The following is a 25,261-nucleotide window of genomic DNA, read 5'->3' as shown; positions in this document are numbered from 1 at the left end:
TCTAGGTTTTTAACTTCCCAATCTAGCGTTCTCCACCCACCCACCCCCAATCCGCCCGGATCTGTCATGCAGCAAAGAGATACAGTAGCTGGGCGCAATAGCAGCAATAGCAATAAGCAGATCCGGAGAGATTTGGGGTTGGGGGTGGAGAACGCTAGATGGGACACAATCAAACTTGATTCAAAGGGTTTGGCTCCTGAGATCGGTGTGCTGCCATCCAAAATGCTGGTACCACGATCGCTGCAGCGCCCGCTTTACCTGCAGCTTCTCGGGCAGTTCCAGGCGGCAGAGATCGTAGTAATAGCATTTTGGACGGCAGCGCACCGATCTCAGGAGCCAAATCCTTTGAATCAAGTTTGATTGTGTCCCATCTAGCGTTCTCCACCCCCAACCCCAAATCTCTCCGGATCTGCTTATTGCTATCCGGAGAGATTTGGGGTTGGGGGTGGAGAACGCTAGATGGGACACAATCAAACTTGATTCAAAGGCTTTGGCTCCTGAGATCGGTGCGCTGCCATCCAAAATGCTATTACTACGATCTCTGCCACCTGGAACCGCCCGAGAAGCGGCAGGTAAAGCGGGCGCTGCAGCGATCGTGGTACCAGCATTTTGGATGGCAGCGCACCAATCTCAGGAGCCAAAGCCTTGAGGCAGCTTTCGTTTGCAGGAGGAGGGCAGCTTAAAGCAGCGCCCCAGCAATGTGAGGAGCCGCTGCCACCGCCACCACCGCCTAAGCCCTCTCAGGAGCCCAGCCGAGCGGGAGCTCTGAAAGCGAAATCTCTCTCCTTTCCAGCCATCACGATCTCTGCAGCCCCCTCTTTGCCTGCCCCATTTTCAGATGACCCAGTGGCTACATTCGGCTTACAAGACGCACTGAGATTTTTACCCTCTTTTTTGGAGTAAAAAAGTGCGTCTTATAAGGCGAAAAATACGGTAAATGGTTTCTAAACTCCATAGCTCTGGGTGACCTTCTTCAGCAGACTCTGGGGAGAAAAGACCACGATGAAGGACAGCAGAAGTCATTATCTTGGTGTGGAATTATGTTCCTCCAGCATCACTTTCTTCACATGTCCAGACCAGAAGGACCAAAACCATTACAGAACAGTGTCCCTTGGGGACATTTCACTAATATATATTTTCTCCAACTGCCCCTTTGTACATGGAATCCTGAAGGAAGAGCATCATTCCAGGACGAGAAGTTGCTTCTCAGGGTAATTATTACTTTCTCAACATTGTGATTTGTTCTCCTACTTCCCCAAGCACTGCTTTTGATATAAACATCAGACCGAAGCAACACAGAAGAGATCTTATATCAGAAAAGGATAAATGCATTAAGCCATACTCTTGGTGCCACTTTTTTTTTTGAGACAGGCAGTGTCTATGTTCTTGAATCTATCTTTCTCCCCTTTCCAGTTGAAGCTTGGTTTGTTGATATCAGAATCAGGAAAGCCACTATCATTTCCAACTTATGAGAGTGTTTTGGATTTTTCTAACTCTTCTTGTTGACCTTGTTTAAAAGGGATTGATTCAGCCCTATCAATTATGGACTTCCTGCTTCTGCTTCTGATGCTTCTGTAATCCCAAGCACTTGAGGGCCTCTCTTATCATTTTATTGCAACTTCTCCTTTTCAACACTCAGCCATTGTGTATAGGCTTAGCCCAATGAAATAGGTTGAAACCATTTTGAACTTACAGGAAATCCCTCAATATTTCTCCTACTCTGTTGTGCAACTTTAGCCATGACAGATGATCTTGGTTGATAATAAGTCTCTGTCTTTCAAAAGTCACCAGTTTGTTTTTCGTGAGATTGTTTTTGGAGAGAAATGCGCAGGTCATTATATGCATATCTCCCTTTAAATCTCCATTTTTGGTCCAAGTACAGTTTGTAGTCAGAAATATTGCAAAATTCATTCTTCTCCAGAAGAGGATGAAACTAGAATGGGAACATCAAGGAATTTCAAAAGCAATAAACATAGCAATTTCTTCCTTTCTGTCTATCCTCATTTGAATCTTTTTTCTACAGTGTATATTTACCTTGTAAATATTTTTAGGAAAACAAGTTTTACTGCTGTCTTTAAAAATGAAAAAGAAAGGATCTGCAAAATTTGCCAATAATGTTTTGCCAATATAAGTTTTTAAAACAATATGATTGACAAAATTTGTCAATCATAGGAAACATTCAAAAGCAGGTGACAAATAACTTTCACAAACAAAGAGAATATTCATAAACTGTTTGAAAACAACAAGTGATTACCAGAAAGAATGGATTTGTCAAGAAGAAAAATGCCAGGATAATCTCCCATGTAGACCAGACATATCCAGATGAGCTAATTCTACTTTATCATAAGGCTACATTAAGACAATATCTACCTACCTACCTACCTACCTACCTACCTACCTACCTGCCTACCTACCTACCTATTTACATACATACATACATACATACATACATACATACATACATACATACATACATACTGTCAGGGTTCCAAGTAATAAATCCATAGCAAGCAAGACTCTGAGGCATGTAGATACCTCAAAGAATACTTTCATTGAAATTATCATATTGGCACAGATCTGGTGAAAACCAACTCTGAAATCTCCCATGGTTTTCACCTAATTAAAAGTAAACATTTTTCTACTTTCTCAAAAAAATCAGTCACATGATTCAATCACAGTGTGGGCTGGCAGCTGAGTAGCTTCACTCCACCTTTTTCCAACAAGTTGTTAGAATGTCCTTGGTTCCCAAGAGAAAATATATTGTTTTGGCTACAGGTTGCTACATTGTTTAAAAATTAGCAATAATTAATATCAAACTATATCTGACAAAGTTCCCATTCTTGTGAACATTATTGCTTAAGCGATTAGATTGGCCAAACTTGTTGGAGTCCTCTAACACAAGTAGGTTGATATGGTTCCTCTCTTTCTCCCTTGGATTCCTTTTCCAAAGGAATGAAGTTTGATGGATCCTTGTCGGGAACCCATACCTGCCACGGCTGCAGCCTTGGAGCTACCAACCTCCCTTTGCCATCCTTCTGTCTCCTCCTGGATCTGGAGGAATATGCAGCATTGAAGGCATGGGCCAGAGTCTTAAGGGCACTGTAAAAATGGTGGAAATTAACAACCCAGATCCTGTTCTCTTTCTTTAGGGTCTCCAGTGGTAATTTCTGAGTGAATATTTTTTGGTCTTTGGTAGAAAAGAGGTGCTTTGGAAAGGATCAGTGAAATGACTTATCTGCAAAAGATGGATTCAGAAAGACATCCTGTTTAAAGGTGTCCTTTACTGGCCACTTTTTTCTCTCAAAATCAACAGTCCAGAAGCTATTCACATATTTGAGAAGTCTGCTGTATTCCAGTGGAAATAATGAATTGAGTGTTGTGATCCAGACTTGCCCTTCAATGGGTTCTGGCAAACACCTAAGTATAATGTGCTCCTATGTAATGAAGAAAGACATTGACGTGTCTCCAATTAGAGAGGGCATCCCTAAGGGGTGCTGTAATTTATGATGGAGGAGGAGGCCAACAACACGCTGGCCTTTCTAGATGTGCTAGTCAGCCGCAATTCTGATGGGAGCCTTGATACAGGTGTGTACCGAAAAATCACGAACACAAATCACATTTTACACAGTGAGAGCAATCACCCCGCTGCACATAAGGTTAGCTGCATCCGGGCATTGTTCAATAGGATAGACACCCACTGCAGCACACGGACGGCCAAAGCAAAGGAGCAGGCACATCTTTATCAGATCTGCATGCGCAATGGTTATTCCACAGACTTCATCCGACAGTGTATTACACCCAAGGCCCGGCAGCCCATTGAGGGTGTAAATGGAACATCCACGTGGAGGGTGCTCCCATATATACAGGGGGTATTGGAAACTGCTGCACGCATCCTCTCAGCACACAGGGTCAAGGTGGTGCATAAACCAGATCAAACACTGAGAATGAGAGTGATGCGCCCAAAAGAAGTGTTACCCAAAAAGGAGGCATCCTCAGTGGTTTACCGCATTAACTGCAACAATTGTTCAAATAACTATGTAGGGGAAACAGCTAAGCAGCTACAGACCAGAGTGCATGAACAAGAACTGGCTGTCCACTGCAAAGAACAGCGCTCTCAGATCTGGACACATATGAAAGAGCACAGTCATACATTCAACTTTCAAGAGGCAAATGTTGTTGCCCATGATGTAACAAAAGGGGGACGCCTACTCAAAGAAGCCTGGTTTTCCGACAATGACTCCATCAACAGACACATCAACCTGCTACCTGCTTACCAGGCATTGAGGCACCAAGAAAGATCCGGCAGGATGAGCAGAGACCAATTTCTGTCTGGGAGTAGAGATCGACAACACACATACCCCTTTGGACATGTGGATAGGCACTACAAAGACATAGCCAGCCCAGGTTGAAGCCGAGGAGCCCGGCAGAATTACCTCAAGCCATAATAGATGTGAACAATGAGGAATGAGCCGGGCCAGTTACAAGATCACAGGCAAAACCACAATGAAGCTGTCTAGTATATCAGATGTGCCTGCAAGACAGAAGAAGAGGGAGGAGGTGTAGGAGGAAACCAGAGAGAATGCTGTTAAATCAGCATCAGACAGCCCAGCATTATTTCCTGGGGAGGAACAGCCCAAGCTGTGTTCGATAAGGGAGGAAGGAATAGGAGCACCAATTAACATGCCTGATATAAAACAACAAAGCTAATCACAGGTGGGAGGTGGGTGGATGGGCCTATCACGCATGCAATGGCCAAATTGATTAACATTGTATAAAGGCAGGTATCACTTTAATGGCTTTTACACTCTGACAATGTTAGCAGTGGCTAACAAAAGCTCAGTGAGCAATATATTTTAAATATATATATTATATTTCAAAAGTTCCAGAGATCATAATGCTTGCTTCTTTTATAACTACACCTGGAACTCACATTTTTAGGACAATTCAATATATATATATATATGAGATCCTGCTGAAACGTTGCAAAGACAATCTCAATCTTACACGGGAAAAGACCCGAATACAACAAAACCAGCCTAATTCCTAATTCCCAATTTTAGTGTATCTTAGTGTGACCTTCCTCCCATATTTAGTCATACCAGGGGTTGTAACACAAATATATACTTATTTCCCTGGCTCAACTGATAAGGAAGAGAACCTGTGGCTTAGTGGTTAAGACTCCTGCCTAAGATATATACAGCCTGGGTTCTAATCCCAGTAAGGGTATGGCTAGCTGATGAGAGCTAATTAGCTAGAAATAGATCTATCCTAGTCTCCCTTTATTTATTTATCAGTACAAATACAACACAAATATAAAAGGCAACATTAAAAATAAAAATATGGTTTTCTGCCTGCATGGTCTTCTGTGATGAAGCCGAAGGACAGAAAGAGGGAGTGTGACCTTCCTCCCATATTTAGGCATACCAGGGGTTGTAACACAAATATATACTTATTTACCTGGCTCAACTGATAAGGAAGAGAACCCGTGGCTTAGTGGTTAAGACTCCTGCCTAAGATATATACAGCCTGGGTTCTAATCCCAGTAAGGGTATGGCTAGCTGATGAGAGCTAATTAGCTCGAAATAGATCTATCCTAGTCTCCCTTTATTTATTTATCAGTACAAATACAACACAAATATAAAAGGCAACATTAAAAATAAAAATATGGTTTTCTGCCTGCATGGTCTTCTGTGATGAAGCCGAAGGACAGAAAGAGGGAGTATGACCTTCCTCCCATATTTAGGCATACCAGGGGTTGTAACACAAATATATACTTATTTCCCTGGCTCAACTGATAAGGAAGAGAACCCGTGGCTTAGTGGTTAAGACTCCTATATATATATATATATATATATATGTTGTATTTGTACTGATAAATAAATAAATAAAGGGAGACTAGTATAGATCTATACTAGTCTCCCTTTATTTATTTATCAGTACAAATACAACACAAATATAAAAAGGCAACATTAAAAATATGGTTTTCTGCCTGCATGGTTTTCTGTGATGAGCCGAAGGACAGAAAGAGGGAGTAGTGACCTTCCTCCCATATTTAGGCATACCAGGGGTTGTAACACAAATACACACACACACACACACACATACATACATACATACATACATACATACATATATATATATATATATATATATATATATATATATATATATATATACATACACATACACATACATGCATGCATACATACATACATACACACACACACACACACACACACACACATATATATATATATATATATATATATATATATATACATGCATACATACGTGTGTTTGTGTGTGTGTGTGTGTGTGTGTGTTGTATTTGTGCTGATAAGGGGGAGTAGTGAGCTCCCTCCCATATTTGGGCATACCAGGGGTTGTAACACACATACATACATACATACATACATACATACATACATACATACATACATACATATAAATGGAAACATGGATTCTACATAATTTTCCACAGGGGACAAATTTATGGGTTATCTGAAATTTCCCAGCTGAGCGTCTATCTTTCTTGAAGCTTGCAAGTGTATTCAAGAACTTTCAGAATCCCTACACTATATTGTAATTGCTGAAATAGCAAGTTCTCACAAGTATCAAAGAGATGGCCTAAAAAGGAGAAAAATATGCTTACTTAACATTAAAAAAGGAAGCCTAGATTGCCATGTTAAAAATGCTAATATCGTGTTTTAAAATGCAGCGTGCCTACCATCCCTGTCCTACTGTCCCCATTTATTTGTACTCATTTCTGTTGTTCATGTCCATATTTATACCTATACCAATGGTGGGTTCCAGGCGGTACACCCCGGTACGAGCATACTGGTGGCTGCTGGGAGCAGCGGCCACCATACCAGAACAGGGTTTCCATTGGGCCCACCCTCGTTACCCACCTCTTTTAAAGCTAGTGGGTCATTTGCGCATGCACATGCAGTGTACAGTGCCTGCGCGACCTCCGCCAAGCAGCTAGAGCACTGCAGGCAGTGGCGTACACGTGTGCACAGCACACATACACAAGGTGGACGCCCAGCCCTGTCACAGCGCACTGGTTGCAACGGGAAACAGAGCCCCCCATTGACCTATAACTATTATCTTGTACATGTTTGACAAGCTAAAGAAATAAACTAAAACTAAAATAAATAAAATAATGAAGACTGAAATTCAAGGCAACACTATAACTGTTAAATAGATATCATAAGAAAGACAAACTTCCTTATTGAATCATGAATATAAAGTGTTTATATTAATTTTGACTGACTGATTATAAAATCTAGAAAAGTTTATGTGTGAAGATCAGTGTATATTCTTAACTAAAAGACAATGTGAGAGCTGTATTTGATGTAATAGAATATTTACAACAACTTAATGAAAAACAAGCTGGGTTAATATTCCTAGGTGCAAAGGAAACTATTTGGCAAGCCGAGGAAGATGGGTGGTTAAAAAATTTGAAAAATAAATAAATAAGTTTGAATTTAAAGACTTGAAAGATATTGACTTTAGCAAAAAAATTATTAAGAAATTATGCTTAACAGTGATGTAGCTAAACCATGTAAAGCTTGAGGGGGATAAGACAAGATTGTCTACTGCCCTCTTTGTTTTTTATTTTGGCTCTTGCCAAGGCCCAGGATAAAGGAGAGCAGAAGGGAGGTTCTGTTAGTTAGTTGCCTAGCAACAGAGTCAAGATTCCAATCAGTGACAGTTGGCTGCAGCAACATTCCGAGAAGTGACAGTTGATAGAAGAGACTGGGGGTTCCCTCTCTTCTCTATGCTGGAAATGACATTTAATGCTCAAAAGTGATCTCTGTGTATGAATTTCACTCTTGGACTTTAGTTGTATGGACTTGCTGACACTTCGATCTTGGACCAATTTTGATCTTGGGCCAACTTTAGATGACTCTTTTGCTAACTGGGGTTACTGGAGGGCACACAGGTTCTGGTAGAGAGGAAGATGTGGCTTCAGTCCTAGGGGAGGGTATAATATCTTTTGTCGGTGAGTGGTACTTTATGTGAGGAAATGTGTCATTTGAATGAGGAACTTTTAATATCTAGAGAGGATAAATATCCAGTAAATATCCATTTTCTTGCAGTACTATACAGACCTCAGGGGAATGGGAACACTGATTCCTGTAGAACAGGAGTGTCAAACTCGTGTTGTCAGGGCAGCATCATGTGACGTGTCAGGACTTTTCTCCCTTCACTAAACTGGGCAGAGGTGGGGACACCATGTGATGCATCTGACCTGTGGGCCACAAGTTTGACACCCCTGCCATAGAGCTATTAAGTAAACAAGGTTGAGACTGTCATAAATAATTCTGGAGAAATCTGCCAACCATTTGAGGATAGTACTTGTGTATTATCTCTTAAGGAGTTGCTTGTCAAATATTAATAACCTGCATACTGGACAAACTAATAGTTTTTAAAAATATACCTGATGTAATGGGTCTCTTAGCAGAAGAAACAGAAGGGGATGTTTCTCACTGAGAAAGGTGAAGAAAGACAATGAAGTGGACCAGAGGTTCCCAATCTTTTTCGGTTTGCGGCTCCCATAACACTTCGGATTTTTTCCGCGGCTCCCTTAATAGGTACATCCGATTTTTTTTAATTTTTGACTTTTTAAGGATTTGGAAATCTACTTTTTAGTTCGTTAAGGTTAGGTTAATTGAAAAATAAATTAACACGAGCTTTAAATTCACAATTTATTGAACATCGTTTAATGATTTAAAATTATTAATGGGATGGATGGGCTTGTTGTTCGCTGCACAACTTCTCAAATCTTGGAATAAAATTGGAAATGGCGACTCTCATTTCTTGCTCGACGTTAATTTTTGAGCGATATTTACTTTTTATTACCGCGACTGCCGAAAACCCAGCTTCACACAAATAGGACGTTGCAAAAGGAATTAATATTCTTAGGGCTTTGCAACTAAGCAGTGGGTATTCCTCTTTTACTGATATCCAAAAATCAGAAAGTTCCATGCTAACAAATTTTAACTTCAATGTTGTGTCACAAGACAACTCAATAAGAGATTCTTCTTCTGTAGAGGTAAATCCTGATGGAGCCTTGGCTCTAAATGGGTCTTGAATCCAAGTAAATTTTTCAATGTTATCTGCTTCAAAGTATTTTTTGAACCATTTGATAAGCTGAGATAGGTGATCTTCAAAAAGAGATTTTAAATTGCAAGACAAACTGATTTCATTGGAGGTTAAAAACTGGTGCAACAAGGGAAAGCAATCATTAAGATCATCTTCATTAATTTTTAGTTTCCATAGCTGTAATTTTTTTCTGAAAGCTGAAATCTTTTCTGTTAACTTTAAAATGTGCATATTGCGTCCTTGTAAAGAGAGATTCAACGCATTCAACTTTTCAAAGATATCACATAGGTATGCGAGTTTAATCAAAAAGTCTGTTTCTACAAAGTGTTTGGCATACTCATGTTTTTCTTCTTCAAGGAAAGCGTATATTTCTTGCTGTAATTGGAATGTACGAGACAATACACCCCCGCGAGAGAGCCATCGTGAGTGGCAGTAGTACAACAAAGATGTGTATTCACCTCCCATATCTTCACACATTCTTTTAAAAAATCTTGCTTTCAGTGGCCGAGTTTTTATATAGTTTACTATATTTACCACACGTTCTAAAACTATATTTAGTGGAGGACTTATATACTTTGATGCAAGTGCTTCTTTGTGAATGATGCAATGGGTCCAAACTGAATCTGGAGCTTTGTTTCGAATAAGCGCCTGCAATCCTCCATAAGAGCCGGACATCGAACGACCACCGTCAGTACAGACGCCAACGCACTTTGTCCAGTCTAAATTATTTTCAACCATAAATATATTCAGGATCTCGAACAAATCCTGAGCCTTTGTACTTCCAGTAATACTTTAACAAAAGAGAAGGTCCTCAACGATTGAATTACCATCTAAGAACCGTACGTAACAAATCAAGTGTGCGTCCTTATTATTGTCTGTGGCCTCATCGAGTTGCAGTCCATATTCACTTCCTTTTAATTTTTCAATTAATTGTGCATTGAGATCCTCCCCCATGTGCTGAATTCTGCGACTGATTGTATTGTTAGACAAAGGGACATTTGAAAGCACTTTCCCCGCCGACTCACCAATCATAATGTTCACTAAATCTACAGCAGCCGGTAGAATGAGTTGCTCTGCAATAGTATGGGCCTTTTTACACTTAGCAACTCTATATGCAACTTTGTATGATGCTAGCAAAGCATTATTTGGTATTGACATATGTTTATAAATGCTGCCTTTTTGTTGTTTTAATTCAATTAACTTTCTTTTAAAAAAGTTGCGAGGTTTACCAACAAAGTTAGAATGGTTGGTTTCTAAATGTCATTTTAACTTACTTGGAAGCATACATTCCGGTGCCAAAACTTTCATGCACAATACGCACTGTGGTCTCTCTTTATCATTTTCATTTATTTATGTAAAGCCAAAATCCAAGTAACTGTCGTCATATTTACGACGTTTTCGCTTCTCGGAACCCTTGCCACTAGTTTGTGGAACTTCGTCTATACTAGACTCTATAGATTTAGCACTATCTTGATTATTCAAGTTTAATAAGAATTTGTCCATTTTAGGGTGATCAGAAAAATAGCTTTTGAAAAGTAACTTAACCACCACACTAGCCCAACAAACAAAAACTTATGCGAGCACTAAGAAGGTGTTAACAAACGAATAGAAATCTGACTTGTAACTGCGCATGCGCACTAGACCCGTGATGGCGAACCTATGGCACGCGTGCCGGAAGTGGCACGCAGAGCCATTTCTCCTGGCACGTGGAGCTATCACCAGTTGCTCTTCCGGGTTCGGGCGCAGCATCCAGCTGGTCTTTACGTGCATTGGCATGCCAGAAAACAGAAGAGGAGCTGCCCAGTGCGCATGCGCACGCCAGGAAAATGACCTTGTTTTCAGTGTGCACATGCGCACGCAAAAAACACCAACAGGAAGAGCAAGGGCCGCACGTGCCAAAAGACGTGGAGAGGGGATCCCGGCCGTCGCTTAGTAGAGCAGAGCTGCGGTCGGGGTTTCCCTCCCTCCCTGCCCGAGTGGGCTTCTTGCGTGGCCCTCGCCCTCCAGCCCATGGCTCATCTGCAGTCCGAAGGGCTTGGCCGGCTCGGGCACTTTAGAAAAGCAGCGGCAGCGGCAGCCACAAGGGGAAGGGCAGGAGCGGCCAGCCGGTCCCTGCAGCCACTCCCACACCAGCCAGAAGCAGCACTGTGATAGCCGCCAGGGCTTCCCTCCCTCCCACCTAAGTGGGCTTCTTGCACGGCTCCAGGCTGCGCCTCTGATGAGGATCCGCAGTCCGGAGTGCTGCCGCTTCCAGCGGGATATATACAGGCGAGAACAGGTGACCGCCACCCCTTACTCCCTTCCCCAACAGCGGCTGTTGCGCTTTTGCTTCCACCCGGGATGCTGGCGGAGGAGCTGCTGGTGGGGAGGCGAGCTAACCGCAAAAAGATGCCGCCAAGGGCCTGGAAGAATATATCCCACTGAAGCAGCAGCTCTCCGGACCGCGGATCCTCATCAGAGCCGTAGGCTGGAGCCGTGCAAGAAGTCCGCTTGGGTGGGGAGGGAGGGAAGCCCTTGGCCGCCCGTCCTCGCCACCGCCACCCCTTCAGCCCTGGTACTGGGACGCCTTGGCAGCGCTCGCCTCGCGCGGCAGCAAAGTGTGTGTGTGTGTAATGGGGGTCTGGCTGGGACCGATCAGCTGAGAGGCTGGTGAAGAAGCGGCGCTTGGAGGAAGAAGGCAGAGATGCTGGCTGGCATTCGCTTCCCTTATTTTTCGCCGTCGCTGCCCCGGCAGAAAGGAGCATTACCACCCCTCCCTGCTGGTTGCAGCCCAGGCCCCGCCTGCCCTGCTTAGCTGAAAGTGGCAAGGGAGCAAGCCGCGATGAGCAGGAAGGGAAATGAGCGCCGGCCACACACACACACACCACTTGTTGCCGTGCAAGGTGAGCGCTGCTGGGGAGAAATCAGGGGGAGAGGGGGGAGAAGACCATCCCTAGCAGAAGATTGTTTTCTTCTCCCCCTCCCAGATTTCTCCCCAGCAGCGCTGGTCTCGCACGGCAACAAGCGGTGTGTGTGTGTGTGTGTGTGTGTAACGGGCTGGATGGGACCGATCACCTGAGAGGCTGGCAAAGAAGTCTTCCCCACTGCCGCGAAAAGGCAGGGATAGTGGCCAGCGCTCATTTCCCTTCCTGCTCATCGCGGCTTGCTCCCTCGCCACTTTCAGCTAAGCAGGGCAGGCGGGGCCTGGGCTGCAACCAGCAGGGAGGGGTGGTAATGCTCCATCCTGCCGGGGCGGCGGCGGCAAAAAGTAAGGGAAGCGAATGCCAGCCAGCATCTCTGCCTTCTTCCTCCGAGCGCTGCTTCTTTGCCAGCCTCTCAGCTGATTGGTCCCAGCCAGACCCCCATTACACACACGCACACACACACTTTGCTGCCGCGTGAGGCGAGCGCTGCCAGGGAGAGATCAGGGGGAGGTGAGGGGGGGAGAAGGCATCCCTAGCAGAAGTTTGTGTTCTTCTCCCCCTCCTACTGATTTCTCCCCGGCAGCGCTAGTTGAATATTTGAATATTAATTAATTGAATATTTCGCGGCGCCTTTATGACGATAGCGCGGCTCCCCAGGGAGCCGCGGCGCACACTTTGGGAATCACTGAAGTGGACAAAGAACTTAGTTCAAGCACAAAAACTGACTTAGAGTTAAACAAATGCAGATTTCAGGATCCTCCTTTTTTAAATTGAATCCCTAGCGTTGGGAACTAGCTGAGCCTGTCTGATTTATTTGTATACCTCATTCCAAATCTTAATGCATTTTGAATAGAGGCAATGATGGAAATCCTTAACAGAAAATCAACACAGAGAGATGTCTTCCATGAACCATCTGAAAATACAAACTTTATTCCCAGTACAACTTCAGCTATGATTGAAGAGGCAGAGTGTGAATCTTCCCTCTTTCTCCCTTCTCCTTAAGATTTTTTTTCTTCAAGGAATGCAGAGGAGGTCAGGAATGAATCATTAGCTTCCCTTGCTCCCCTATTTGAAGTTCAGCTCCAACCCCTTCCCCATCATTGGATGTGATAAAGTCAGTTCTCCACTAGTTTGATTAGACTTCAACTTGTCATATTTCTATTCCATTTATTTTTTAAATAAGTTTAATTGTCAAATTGGTGCAAAGCACAATAAAAACTGCAATGAAAAATGAAGTGTTATGAACCTAAAAACAGTTTTATTACAATTTCCCTACTTTTATCATTAGATGTTCCTTAGTATTTAGATCAGGCATCAGAAGGATAATGTAGCATTTTGGAAAAAAGATGCAGCCCAGCAGAGCAGCACTGGAAGCCAAGATGGAGAAGATCTGCACAACTATTATTGCTTTTCCTTTGGTACTCAGGTAGGTGGGCAGGAAGGAGAGCCAGACACTGAAAAAGACCAGCATGCTGAAGGTGATTAGCTTGGCTTCCTTAAAAGCCCCAGGCAGGTTCCTAGCCAGAAAAGCTACAGTGTAGCAAATGGCAGCTAGGAAATGTACATAGCTGAGCACAAGATAAAACATGGTGACAGACCCTTTGTTGCATTGAAGGGTGCTCTCTCCAGGTTGGGAGTGGAGATCAGTATCAGGGAATTCAAGAGAAATTCCCAGCCAAAGGCACAGATTACAATTTGGATGCTAGAGCCAGAAAGGATGATGGAGTTGGCTAAACTCTTCCCCAACCAGTTTCTCACCCTGTTTCCTCATTTTGAGGCCAAGAATGCCAACACCACTGATTGTTTTGCCAACACAGAAGGCACAGCTACTGAGAAGACAATGCTGAACACCCCTGTAGTGTGCTGTAGTGGTTATTAATCTGGTTGAGAAATATACCTAACGTGGGCTGATTGACTGGTCTTCTTGAAACAAACATGAACAATTGAATTTGTTGCAATATTTTGCTTTGGATTCTGTACATTTTTATTAATGACTTTGATGAAAGGAGAAAGAGAATGCGTCTTAGAAGCTGGAATGGAGTTCTAATACTATAGAAGACCAAAGGGATCATTGAGGCCTGGGACTATAACTGTGTCCATGAGGTTGCCTAAATCAAGATGGATTAAAATATTTAAGTGTCTATCTGGAAATGGAGTGAAGTGTGTCTTGAAGGACTGATTTATTGCATTTTGAAATAAGCATCTATAATGGAAAAGGGGTATGATAGCAGAAAGGCCAAAGTCTGAAATTAGATATACTGTATAATGCCAAAACCTAGGCCAAGCCAGGCATTTTCTCTATTTAGGGCCTTCTGGTTCAGGGTAGGACATAACTTTGTATTAATCTTTGTACTTGCAATTTACAGGATTGTTTTCTGAAGTGACAGTTAATTAAACTCCCTGAGAAGAAAAGAGGGAGAAAGAAGTCCCCAGTGGCTCCATAATTATAGGGGAGAAATGGGACACCTGCCACAGCTGCTTTACAGAGCTAGAGGTGAGCCTGTAAACAAGAACTTACTTTCAAAGTTTCACCAGCTTGGATACTAATCAAGGAGGGGCAAAAATGATTTTCTTGCTGAAAGAAATCAAGGCTGAGATTTGGTGATAAAAGAACAAGCAACACTGGTTAGATGAAAACCTTGCTTTCTGTAACCCTGAAGAAGTTCCCTGCAGATTTAGATTCTAAATCATGGGAGTCTAACTTGTTGGATTGCCTGGGACACATTGAGTGAAGAGGAATTGACATGGGCTGCATATAAAATATGTAATGTAGTTAATGTATATAAATAAACTCCCTGTGCTTTTAAAAATATATTTATTATATCTTGTGAGACCATATTACTAGCTGTTTAGGGCTGCATGTGGCCTGTGGGCTTCCAATTGGGCCTGCTTGTTCTAAATGGAGTCCAAAGCTCTTTCCTGAGAGCCAAGGCGATTTAGACAATGGTCAGACCCACATATTCTACAATTCCCATAATAACAGAAGAAAACCATTTATATGAAGAGGTACTTATGAGATCATCCTGTGTAATTGAAGTTGTCCCGTTTGAAGGCACCAGAGAATGAGCAACAGAAAGGAAATCAAAACATATCCACTGCATTTATCATTTATCTTAGGTCAAGAAAAGACACCACTTTTCTCATTTATCATGTAGAAAACTGCAAATCTCTTAATGTAATGTTTTAAATCAAAATGTAGCTTTCGGATTTCACTTTCTCTGCCCCTCTTTCTCCTTTGCTCTTTCAGACTTACTTATTAAATCAGTGAAATACCAAGTATGATTCCTGAAAAAAATGTGATATGATTTAGAAAAGTAAAGCAGTCTAACAAAACACTTTTTGTGCAGAGAAATTTGTACATATTCCCCTCTCCATATTTGAAAAATCAGGGAAATTTTCTTCTTAAATTACATTCCTGAAAAATGAATCCAGAAGAGTTAGATTCTCTACTTTACTTTTATTGCTAGGTGCTCCTTGGTGTTCAGATCTGGTCTTAGTAAAATAATATAACATTTAGGGAAGAAGATGCAGCCCAGCAGTCCAGTATTGGAGGCCAAAGTGGAGAAGACCTGCACAGCAACCATATATTTCCCCTTGGTGCTCACATAGGTGGGCACAAAGGACACCCAGACACTGCAGAAGACCAGCATACTGAAGGTGATCAGCTTGGCTTCATTGAAGGCCCCAGGCAGGTTTCTGGCCAGGAAAGCCACGGTGAAGCAGATGGTGGCCAGGAAGCCCAGATAACCCAGGGCTCCATAAAACATGGCAACAGAGCCTTCGTTGCATTTCAGTACAATTTCTCCAGCCTGGGAATGCATGTCAGAATCTGGAAAGGGAGGAGAGATTCCCAACCAAATGGCAGAAATGGCAATCTGGACACTAGAACCAGAAATAACAATAGAGTTGGTCAAAGTTTTTCCCAGCCATCTCCTCATGGTGTGTCCTGGCTTTGTGGCCCAAAAAGCCAACACCACTGTGATGGTTTTGGCCAAAACAGAAGAGACAGCAAGTGAGAAAATGATGCTGAATGTTGTTTGACGGAGAAGACAGGTGGACCTTCTTGGTTGACCAATGAAGAGAAAGGAAGTCAAAAAGGAAAGCAGGAGGGAGACCAGGAGGATGTAGGAGAGATCCCGATTGTTGGCTTTGACAATGGGAGTTTCTCTATATTTAATAAAGATTCCTAATACCAGGGCAGCAGCGATGGAGAAGCATAGGATGAAAGAGACTAGGATGATCCCTAAAGATTCCTGGTAGGACAAGAAAGTTATCTTCTTGGGAATACACTGAACTTTGGCCATGTTTGGATGTTGATCTTCTGGACATTTTAGGCATTTTTTTGCATCTGAGGAGAGATAGAATAATGTCTCAGGTACAACTTTTTGCTTTTCTATTTGGTCAAATGCCTGTTTTGGATGAAAACTACTCCATATATAAATATTTGAGGGGGATATATTAAAGATGAAGCATGGGAAGAAATTAGAGCAATGAGCACTAACCTACTCCTACATCCCAGGTAGTTCTCAAGAGGATTAGGAAATCTCCAGCATTGTAAACTCAAAGGCAATCAGGGTGTGAAAGAGTAATATAATAACAGAATTAGAAGGCACCTTGGAGTTCTTCTAGTCCAACCCCCTGCTCAAGCAGGCCATACTATACTATTTCAAACCAATGGCTGTTCAATATCTTCTTAAAATCCTTGAGTGTTGGAGTGACTACAACTTCTGGAACTGCAACCCTTCCACTGATTAATTGTTCTAACTGTCAATAAATTCCAACTGTCAGGAATTTGCTCCTCTCCTTGATTAGTTTCCATTCACTGATTCTTCTCCCTCTTACCTTCAGGTGCTTTGGAAATAGTTTTACTCTGCTATCATTTCACTCCTACTCCTTCTTTTCATTAAATTAGACAAACCCAATTACTGCAATCATTCTTCATATATTTCAGTCTCCAGTCCCCTAATCATCATTGTGGCTCTTCTCTGCATTTTTTCTAGAGTCTCAAAATCTTTTTATTGGTGTCATCAAAACTGGATGCAGAATTCCAAGCATGATCTTACCAACACTTAAAACTTCACATGATATTGATTCTACCCCCTCTATTAATGCACCATAGGACTGAGTTGGCTTTTTTGGCAGCTGCAGCACACTGCTGGCTCATATTCAAGTGGTTGTCCACTAGGACTTCAAGATCTCTCCCACAGTTACTACTATTGAGCCAATTACCTCATACTCTATATCAATGCATTCGGTTTTTCTTGCCTAAATGTAGAAACTTACTTTTATCACCATTGAATTTCATTTTGTTAGATAGGGCCCAGTGTTCAAGTCTGTCAAGATTCTTCTGTGCATTGAGCCTAACCTCTGGAGTATTGACTGTCATCTGTACATTTGATGAATTCCCCTTCTATCCTCTCATCAAAATCATTGATGAGGATAATAAAGAGTACTGTGCATAAGATAGACCCTTGGAGTACCCCAGTGAAAGTAACTATATCCAAGGATCACCTATTTTTGCAATTTAGTCTTCCTTTGTAAGATTATAGACCAAAATGAAAAAAATGTATGAATGAATGAAATGAATCAGTGTATGGCTGATTTGGTGTGCATTTCTTCCAACTGGTGGATCAGTGAGGATTCCTGTATGAAAACCAGTATCTTAGTCTATTTTCGGTGGCTGCTAGGAGAATGTCACTAATGGCCCTAGCACTGGAGTCCATAGGAACAGACTGATGAAAGTAGTGTGACAGTGATGTTTTGAAGTCCCATCGCTTTCCTAATGGCACCAAGTCATGACACACAAAGCCTGTAGTGAAGGAGCCTATGATTTGGTGTTGTAGCACCAGTTTTGTGATTTTGATGAAACCTGCATGAAGCATGTGTATGCTACTATCCTCCCCAAAGTAACAAACACATGCACACACAGAGAGATGCACAGACCCACACAGATGTCCTCCAAACTCTTCTTGTTTCTTCAGCATCACCCACCTTCCCAATTGGAGATGGTCCCTTCTGCACAAGGAAGACAATTGTAGCAGCAAAGGGGTTCCCCTTCCCGAAGCACTTTGACAAACCCTGGATGGCAGCGCTCCACACACTTGGAAGAAGGCAGGGGCTGAGCAGAAGAAAGAAGTCAAATAATTTTGCTTGATCTCATTTACTTGTGAACACGAAGGTTCAGGAGAATAAAATCATTCTTTGGTTGTGGGCAGAATCTGGAACTTTAAACCGGTGTCCTGTTCTGGTGAACAAATTTAAATTAAATAAGGCACCAGCAAATACACACACACACACACACACACACACACACACACACACACACACACATATATATCTGTCATACATGCTGTGAAAACTCACATTCAAAAACTAGAAAAGCATCAATTACACTACATTATTTTAAGAACTCACTGACAAATGATATTTGACCCCAAATCCATATTTTGCAACTAAACATAGAAGGCATAAGTAGAAATAAATGGGGGTACCTAAGCAAACTGGCCATAAATAATAGATAGATGTTATAACACTACAAGAGACTCATTTGGCTGATGAGGAACAGACTAAAGCTTGAGGGAATATCCTGGAATACAAAATTGAAGCTAACATAACATCTGGGTGGTCGGATAGTGCTCTATAAATGCCAGTCTGATTTAATACTAAGGAGATTTCTACATTTGCTCCTTGTCCTAGCAGAAACATGCCTGATGACTTTGCTTTTCTGTAAGATGCAGACTTCCCTATTGTCCCCAGCCCATAAACAAGTCAGAATTAAGTTGTCTCAAATTAGGCAAAAATATTTGACAGGCATTCAAGTCAGTAAAGTTATTAAAGTCTGAGAAATTGAAGACTTTTGTCACTCACCTGGTTCAGTGAATGGAGGAGGACAGTACCATCTTGATCAATGAAAAGCTTGAGATCTAGAGATCCTTCTCTTTTCAGTCTCCCAAATTTCCTTCTCATTATGGATTTATTAGGGAATATCACAGAGTTTATGACATTCAGATCAGCCGTCATTTTGCCGTTCTCATCTAAATACATTCCATCCACGGAAAAGTTGTAAAAATGGATGCTTTGGAGGAAGGGATGAAACTGGAACAGAAGTAGAAGTAGAAATAATGGAGTGAAGATGTGGGGAAGAAGGGGAATGAGACAAAGGAACAGAGGGAAAAAGAATACATGTTGCCAATGTTTTTTACCCTATGGTGCAAAACCCATTCCAGCTCAGGTGGCTGTACATTTATTTTATCCATCTGGAGACATATTATTCTAACCTTGAACACCCATTAAGAGATCTAGTACTTTGGGAAGGCAAAGACTTATGTTTGTGTATTAATGAGAATCCTAAAACTGAGCTGGACTTCCACTCAGAAAAAATAAAATTGGCAAAGGTTAAAATATGTTAGTATGAAGTGGGAGGACACAAAAAGAAACATTCAAGTAAATTTATTCAGCATCACTCCCTTGAATAAAGAATAGAGCTACTGATTTACAGTTATATTGGCATTGATCTTCATTCTAGTTTTTAAAAATACTTATCATTGTAATCACATTACTTTTAGAACTTTTAAATAAGTGCTTCAACCTTTATTGCTTTATACTTAAGACAGGTTGACTTTGGCACTTGCTCAAATCTCAGCATATTGCTTTGTTTCCATTTAGTTGTCCAATCCATGCAATTATAGAACTGACTCTCAGGTAGAGGACAGAGATCTATAATGGAAAAGATAATACCTGCCATGGTCGCAACCTATGAACTTCCATTCTGTCCCCATCTTTCCTCCTCATCCTCCCACTCCAGGAAAAATATGCAGCATTTAATGCCCGTGCCACAGCCCAGACCGAATGGTAAATGTAGTAGCTGTCTAGAGAGAAGCTTCTTTCCTTATCCTCCAGGGACAGTTGGACATTCATCTTCTCTTTTTCGATGCACCTAGTCCAACCTTTCTTGGCCAAGGGATGCTTTGAATATGAACAACGAAATGCTTTCTGGAGAAATCTCTCAATAGATCGATAAAATAAGTAGAAATCATGTTCATTATTTTGTTGGGTGAAGAAGGAAAAGAAAACACTAGTGTAGAGTATGTTGTCTGAAGTATGTCTCAAATCCAGCAAAAAATCCCAGTTGGCTGTAGTGATCCAGACTTTGCCACGAGTCGGTGCTTTTATGGTCTCCACCACTCTCTGAATAAGGAATATTCCATGTAAGAAGGTACCTTGATCTCCAAAGTAAACAAAGATATTGACTTGCATCCATTTGCGGAATGGTTTTAAGGAAATACCCACGTTGGAGGCAAACGAAGAGATGGTTGGTGACAAAACTACACAAATTCCATTCCTCATAAGCAGGGCAGTGAAGGTTCTTATGAAGGTTTCTCCATCATCAGTTTCTATAGCAAGAAGCCCAATTAAAGTCCACCTGAAATGATGGAAGAGTTTTACAATTCCCAAGTAGAGCATTCCTTCTGAAGGGATAGTTCGATAGAAAAAGGGGAAACGAGTTTTATCACTTAACACATGTGAAGCAAAAGTATAACTGACCTGAAAAGGAAAGAAAGAGAATAAAGGGTTACTTTGCGTGCAGATCAAGTCCAAACCTTTAGCTATCCAAATTGAGGGCCACTGAGGAAAGGGTAGACTACCTTTTGCAAGAAAAATGAACTTTCATAGGGAAGCTGCTTTCCATGATGCTTTGCCAATCCCTGAGCCCAAAAACAGAAATCTCACTTTAGTGGAGTTCATTTCTCCAGTAATGTTTGAGACTTCTAGAATCATCCCACCAATATTGTGCCGAAGTAGTTGTTAAAAGGGACAGAGCTTTCACCACCTCGACAATGGCTGGGTGATGCTTTGAAGATGTTATTATTAAGGGAGAAATTGAAATTAGCATTCACCGGTCACCAATAGCATTGGGATCTTAAGCTTCTAGCATATCACTTCTATTACAGATCTAGATAAAGTTCCATGCACACAAACACCTGTGGGATTTTGTAGGTAGCCAACATGGTTGAAATCTGGATGGAGATATCCGTGGCAGTGCCTTCAAGAAGAGGCAAGATGTTTTTCTGTCTTCCACAGCTGTAGTTGGGGATGTTGGCCTCTCCAGTTGAAAGCAAGTCCAGCAGAGCATCTGAAGTCATTCTTACATCAAAATAGCTGTTCTGGATTGTATAGCCCAGAGTGATGTTGGGTAAGACATTTGGATCCCGGTTGATGTTTTGGACAGCACAAATGAAGGACACAATTTTCCAATAAAACTGAGGTTGTCTTCTGCAAGTATATACACAACCCATTAATATTAACCTTTAAAACAACCCAACTATTCCATTGTTTTAATACCAAAGTCCTTTTCAATGGAACTATAACTAGTGTCCAAGCACAATTCCCAACTATTAAGGATATTTTCTGCCTACTATTATTGTGAGCTGGGAGTTGGATCTTTGTTTAGGGACAACACCTCTTTTAAACATGATTCTTATTTCTTTTCTCCCAGTTTTGAGTTGTGTTTGCATTTCAAAGGTACTGAAGTTGGAGAGATGCAAGTTATAGTGAATGTATGAATTGGGGATGAGGGTTCTCTGAAATCCTGCCTTCCAACCAATATTGCTGATTTCTCAGTTATGTAGATTTCTTCATAAATCATTGGACTTACTTTTTTTTTAAAAAAAATCAAGAATAAAATGAAGCAGTAAACTGCTCGTTCCTTTTTAGGACATTTTTTCTTTTGCAACATGTAAGAAATCATTATCAATTTCCTGTCAGATATTTGGAGCAGTTTCCTCCCCAATCCTTATCCTTAAGCTTATCCTTCTCCTTTTCATTAACTAGGTTGTTATTTAGTCTGGTGTATTTTTATTGGTGCAACTAGAAATTCTTTCAACAAAATATGCTGAAAAGCATAGTTGTTGCTTGGTATATTCTGGGTGGTGCACAATAAAGAATCAAAATATAAAACAGTACAGAAAAATAAAATAAAATGTTACAGTTAACTTCCCAATCTCTCCAGCTTGTTAGCCAGCATTACAGTTTACAGCCACATCAGCTGCAGCACAGGGAATACATTTCCTGATCTGCCTTCAAAGAGAAAACGGAACAGTAATTGCCCCATGTGGAGAGACCTAGGAATTTTGAAGGACCAGAATGTTACCAATACAGCAGCCATCAGATTAGCTGGAAAACCACTATAGACTTACAAGAAAACCACAATAGAGGGAGTCCTTCGGAAGTTAATTGGTTGAAAGTGAATCTTCATTCTACATATCATGCCACTAATCAGAAGGTCCCCTTGTTTGGCGTGATTCACTGGCTGTTCCCCATCCCGCCCCAGAGTCAAAGGGCAGGGGGTCTGCCACGTCCTGGAAACTGTGTCTGACAGGAACAGGAGCAGTAAAAATAACAAGTACAGCAGAAACATCCTTCTATGCCTGCACTCTCTCCTGTCTTGTAACTGCTTTCATTACATTGTTAGCAGAACATAATTCATGATGAACCTGCAGTGGGTTATATAGCACAGACAGAGCTCAATAACTGGCTAACATCTGAGAGGATGAGACAGTGTTTTTCTACACAACATCTGCCTTGCCCACTACTTCACTTATTAGTTTACCAATCCTGGATGTTGGATTCTTCATCTTGGTCTTCAACTGTTGGGAAGGAAAGTCTCAAGGGGCGTGGCAACAAGATGAAAGAAGAGATAACTGTGATTTTGAAAATTATAAAGAAAAGAAACATCACTCTTGTAACTTCCCCAAGAGTGTGTATTCCAAAATGCTCTATTGAGAAAGGAAACATAAGAAAACACCAAGGCCAATTTATTTATATTTCACATTTCTGAATTGCCCTTCTACTTCAAAGAGAGATTCTGGGTGGTGCACAATAAAGCATCTAAATATAAAATAGTGCATAAAAAATTAAAGTGTTACAGTTAACATTTTAGAATTAAATATTTAAACAAATTTTTAAAAAAGTGTTTAAGGAGGCAAGAATAATTAAACCCTGTTAAAAATTAGTTGTCGAAGGCAAACGGACGACTGTCATGGCAACAACCAACCTCACAACAGTGTGCTCTGGCTCCCCATGCATTTCCTAGAGCCATATTTTAACCCCTTTTCAGAAGGCCAGGAGAGTGGGGCCCATGTCACCTCCAGGGGAAGAATGTTCCATAGGGTGGGGGCAATGGAAGAGAAAGTTGTCTTCCTACACTCCAGAAGTTGTAAATGCCCCAACACTGGAAGTCTTTAAGAAGATGTTGGATAGCCATTTGTCTGAAACGGTATAGGGTTTCCTGCCTAGGCAGGGGGTTGGACTAGAATACCTCCAAGGTCCCTTCCAACTCTGCTATTGTATTGTACACCTTGTCAATCAGAATTCTATATCAGATGGGAGCCGCAACATTCCTTCTCTGCCTGATCTTGTGGGATGGGGTGATGGGATGGAGAAAGTTAATTCCATGGCCTGGCCCCATGCCAGGTAGGGCTTTATAGGTCATAATGAACACCTTGGATTTGACCTGGGAGCAAACTGGCCCCCAGTGCAATTTGCAGAGTTGAGATGTTACCTGTGCCTTGCTTTGGGCACCCAATATAGCTTGTACAGCCACACTCTGAATACTTCTGGATACTTTTCAAGGGTAGCCCCATATAGGATGTTGCATTAGTCCAATGAGAAAGGTGACCAGAGCATGAGTGACTGAGCAGACAGTCTCTCTATCCCATAAAGAGCACAGCTGGTGCACAATGCAAAGCTGAGCAAAAAAAAAACCCTCTTTCAGCAGGAGCCATGAGTCCTAGAGGACCCCCAGATTACACACCAGGTCCTTCTGGGGTAATGCAGCCACATCCAAGACCAAAGTTGATAAACTCCAAGAGAAAAAGAGAGAGGGGGGAGGGAGGGAGGGAGGGAGAGAGAGGGAGAGGGAGAGGGAGAGGGAGAGGGAGAGAGAGAGGCCACCCACAGCTACTGCATATTTCCATATTTCAGTCTGTTGTTCCCCATCCAGACCCACACAGCCTCCAGGCACCATGAAAGAACATCCACTGATCAACAGACTGGTAATACATCATCCCAGATGATCTTGTCCAGCAGTTTTATGTAGATATTAAAAGGGTGGAAAGAGAGCAGTGAAGTACCTCAGAAAGCAAGTATTGTGAGCTGGGCTTCTAATTCCCTATTAACAGAGATTGAGACTGGCCTTAGAAGAAGGAATAAACCAGCATAAAAATATGCTACCCCTCTCCCCAAATCCCTAAGTCACCTAAAAGGATATCATGGTTAATGGTTTTGAAAGCCATCAGGAGGTCAAGGAAAGCAAGGATGGATGTATCATCAATTCAAAAGAAGGCCCTCTGAGGATGTAGTCAAAATCCCAAAGAAAAACTATATAAGCTGCTAAATGAGAAAGATGAGGCAGAGTTATTCAGTTTTGGGGAAATATTGTGGGAAATCTAGAAAGGAATAGAAGGGCGAACAAATACAAAGAATCAAATCACAGAGAAGGAATCAGTTGGTCACTTATCTCATAAATGGCAAGTTTGCCCAGATGAACGACTCTGGTGGAAGGAGAAATTTGTGTCCCAGAATCCGCTCAGCTGGGAAACCCCATTTCTTAGCCCCAAAGAGGCAGTGGCTTTTTGCAATAAAGGATGTAATAAACACTGCTTAATGAATAGCTTTTCCAGCCTATCCCACTTTTTACCATGCAACCAAGTCTTATCATATTTTTGGGACTCAGTAGTTGGTTTTTTTGAATTAGAGCTTTTCTTCTAGTAGTGTAGTACTTATTAGCTCCTATTAAAATATATATTGCTATCCATGGGATTGAATGCTGGATGGAAACAGACAGTATGTACAAAAGAAAAAGTTGTTTTGCCAGTGTCTCTGTTTGTGGCCCTGATAAGACGGAATCAATGAAAGGGCTGATGGGACAAAGGGACAGGGAGAAGGAAGTTGAAAGGATTTTCAAGAGAAGAGAGAAAAATCCCCATTGATTGCAACTGATAAAAGTGATTCAGAAAGGGAGGCCGGGGGATCCTGCAAAAGAAGTTTTGTCTCCCTTCTTTGACACCTTGGTTAAAAGGGAAGAACGAGTGAAAGTCTGTTTGATTCTTTGTGACTTTTAAAATTAAAGTATAGCAATTTGGCAGATAATTCCTATATAAAAGAGAAATGAAAGCATTCACTTTTACGGGACAGAGCAAAACCAAGCTCCAGTTAAGAAGAGAATAGAACAGGGGTATCAAACCTGATTT

The 25,261-nt window shown here is 41.6% G+C and overlaps 1 protein-coding gene across 1 annotated transcript; it reads right to left on the bottom strand.

Annotated features, from left to right (window-relative positions):
• Positions 1 to 15,457: 15,457 nt before the first annotated feature.
• Positions 15,458 to 19,755, bottom strand: LOC309382474 (vomeronasal type-2 receptor 26-like; the record flags this gene model as incomplete). The annotated part of the gene is made up of 2 exons (XM_081934023.1): positions 15,458 to 16,359; positions 19,749 to 19,755. The coding sequence occupies 2 exons, from the start codon at positions 19,753 to 19,755 to the stop codon at positions 15,458 to 15,460; spliced, it is 909 nt and encodes a 302-aa protein (XP_081790149.1).
• Positions 19,756 to 25,261: the final 5,506 nt, after the last annotated feature.

The sequence above is a fragment of the Natrix helvetica genome (genome assembly GCF_964273705.1).
Source record: "Natrix helvetica genome assembly, chromosome: 1".
In the NCBI taxonomy this organism is placed as follows: domain Eukaryota; kingdom Metazoa; phylum Chordata; class Lepidosauria; order Squamata; family Natricidae; genus Natrix; species Natrix helvetica.
Note: the sequence above shows the minus strand (reverse complement) of the source record. Positions and strands in the feature narration are given on the sequence as shown.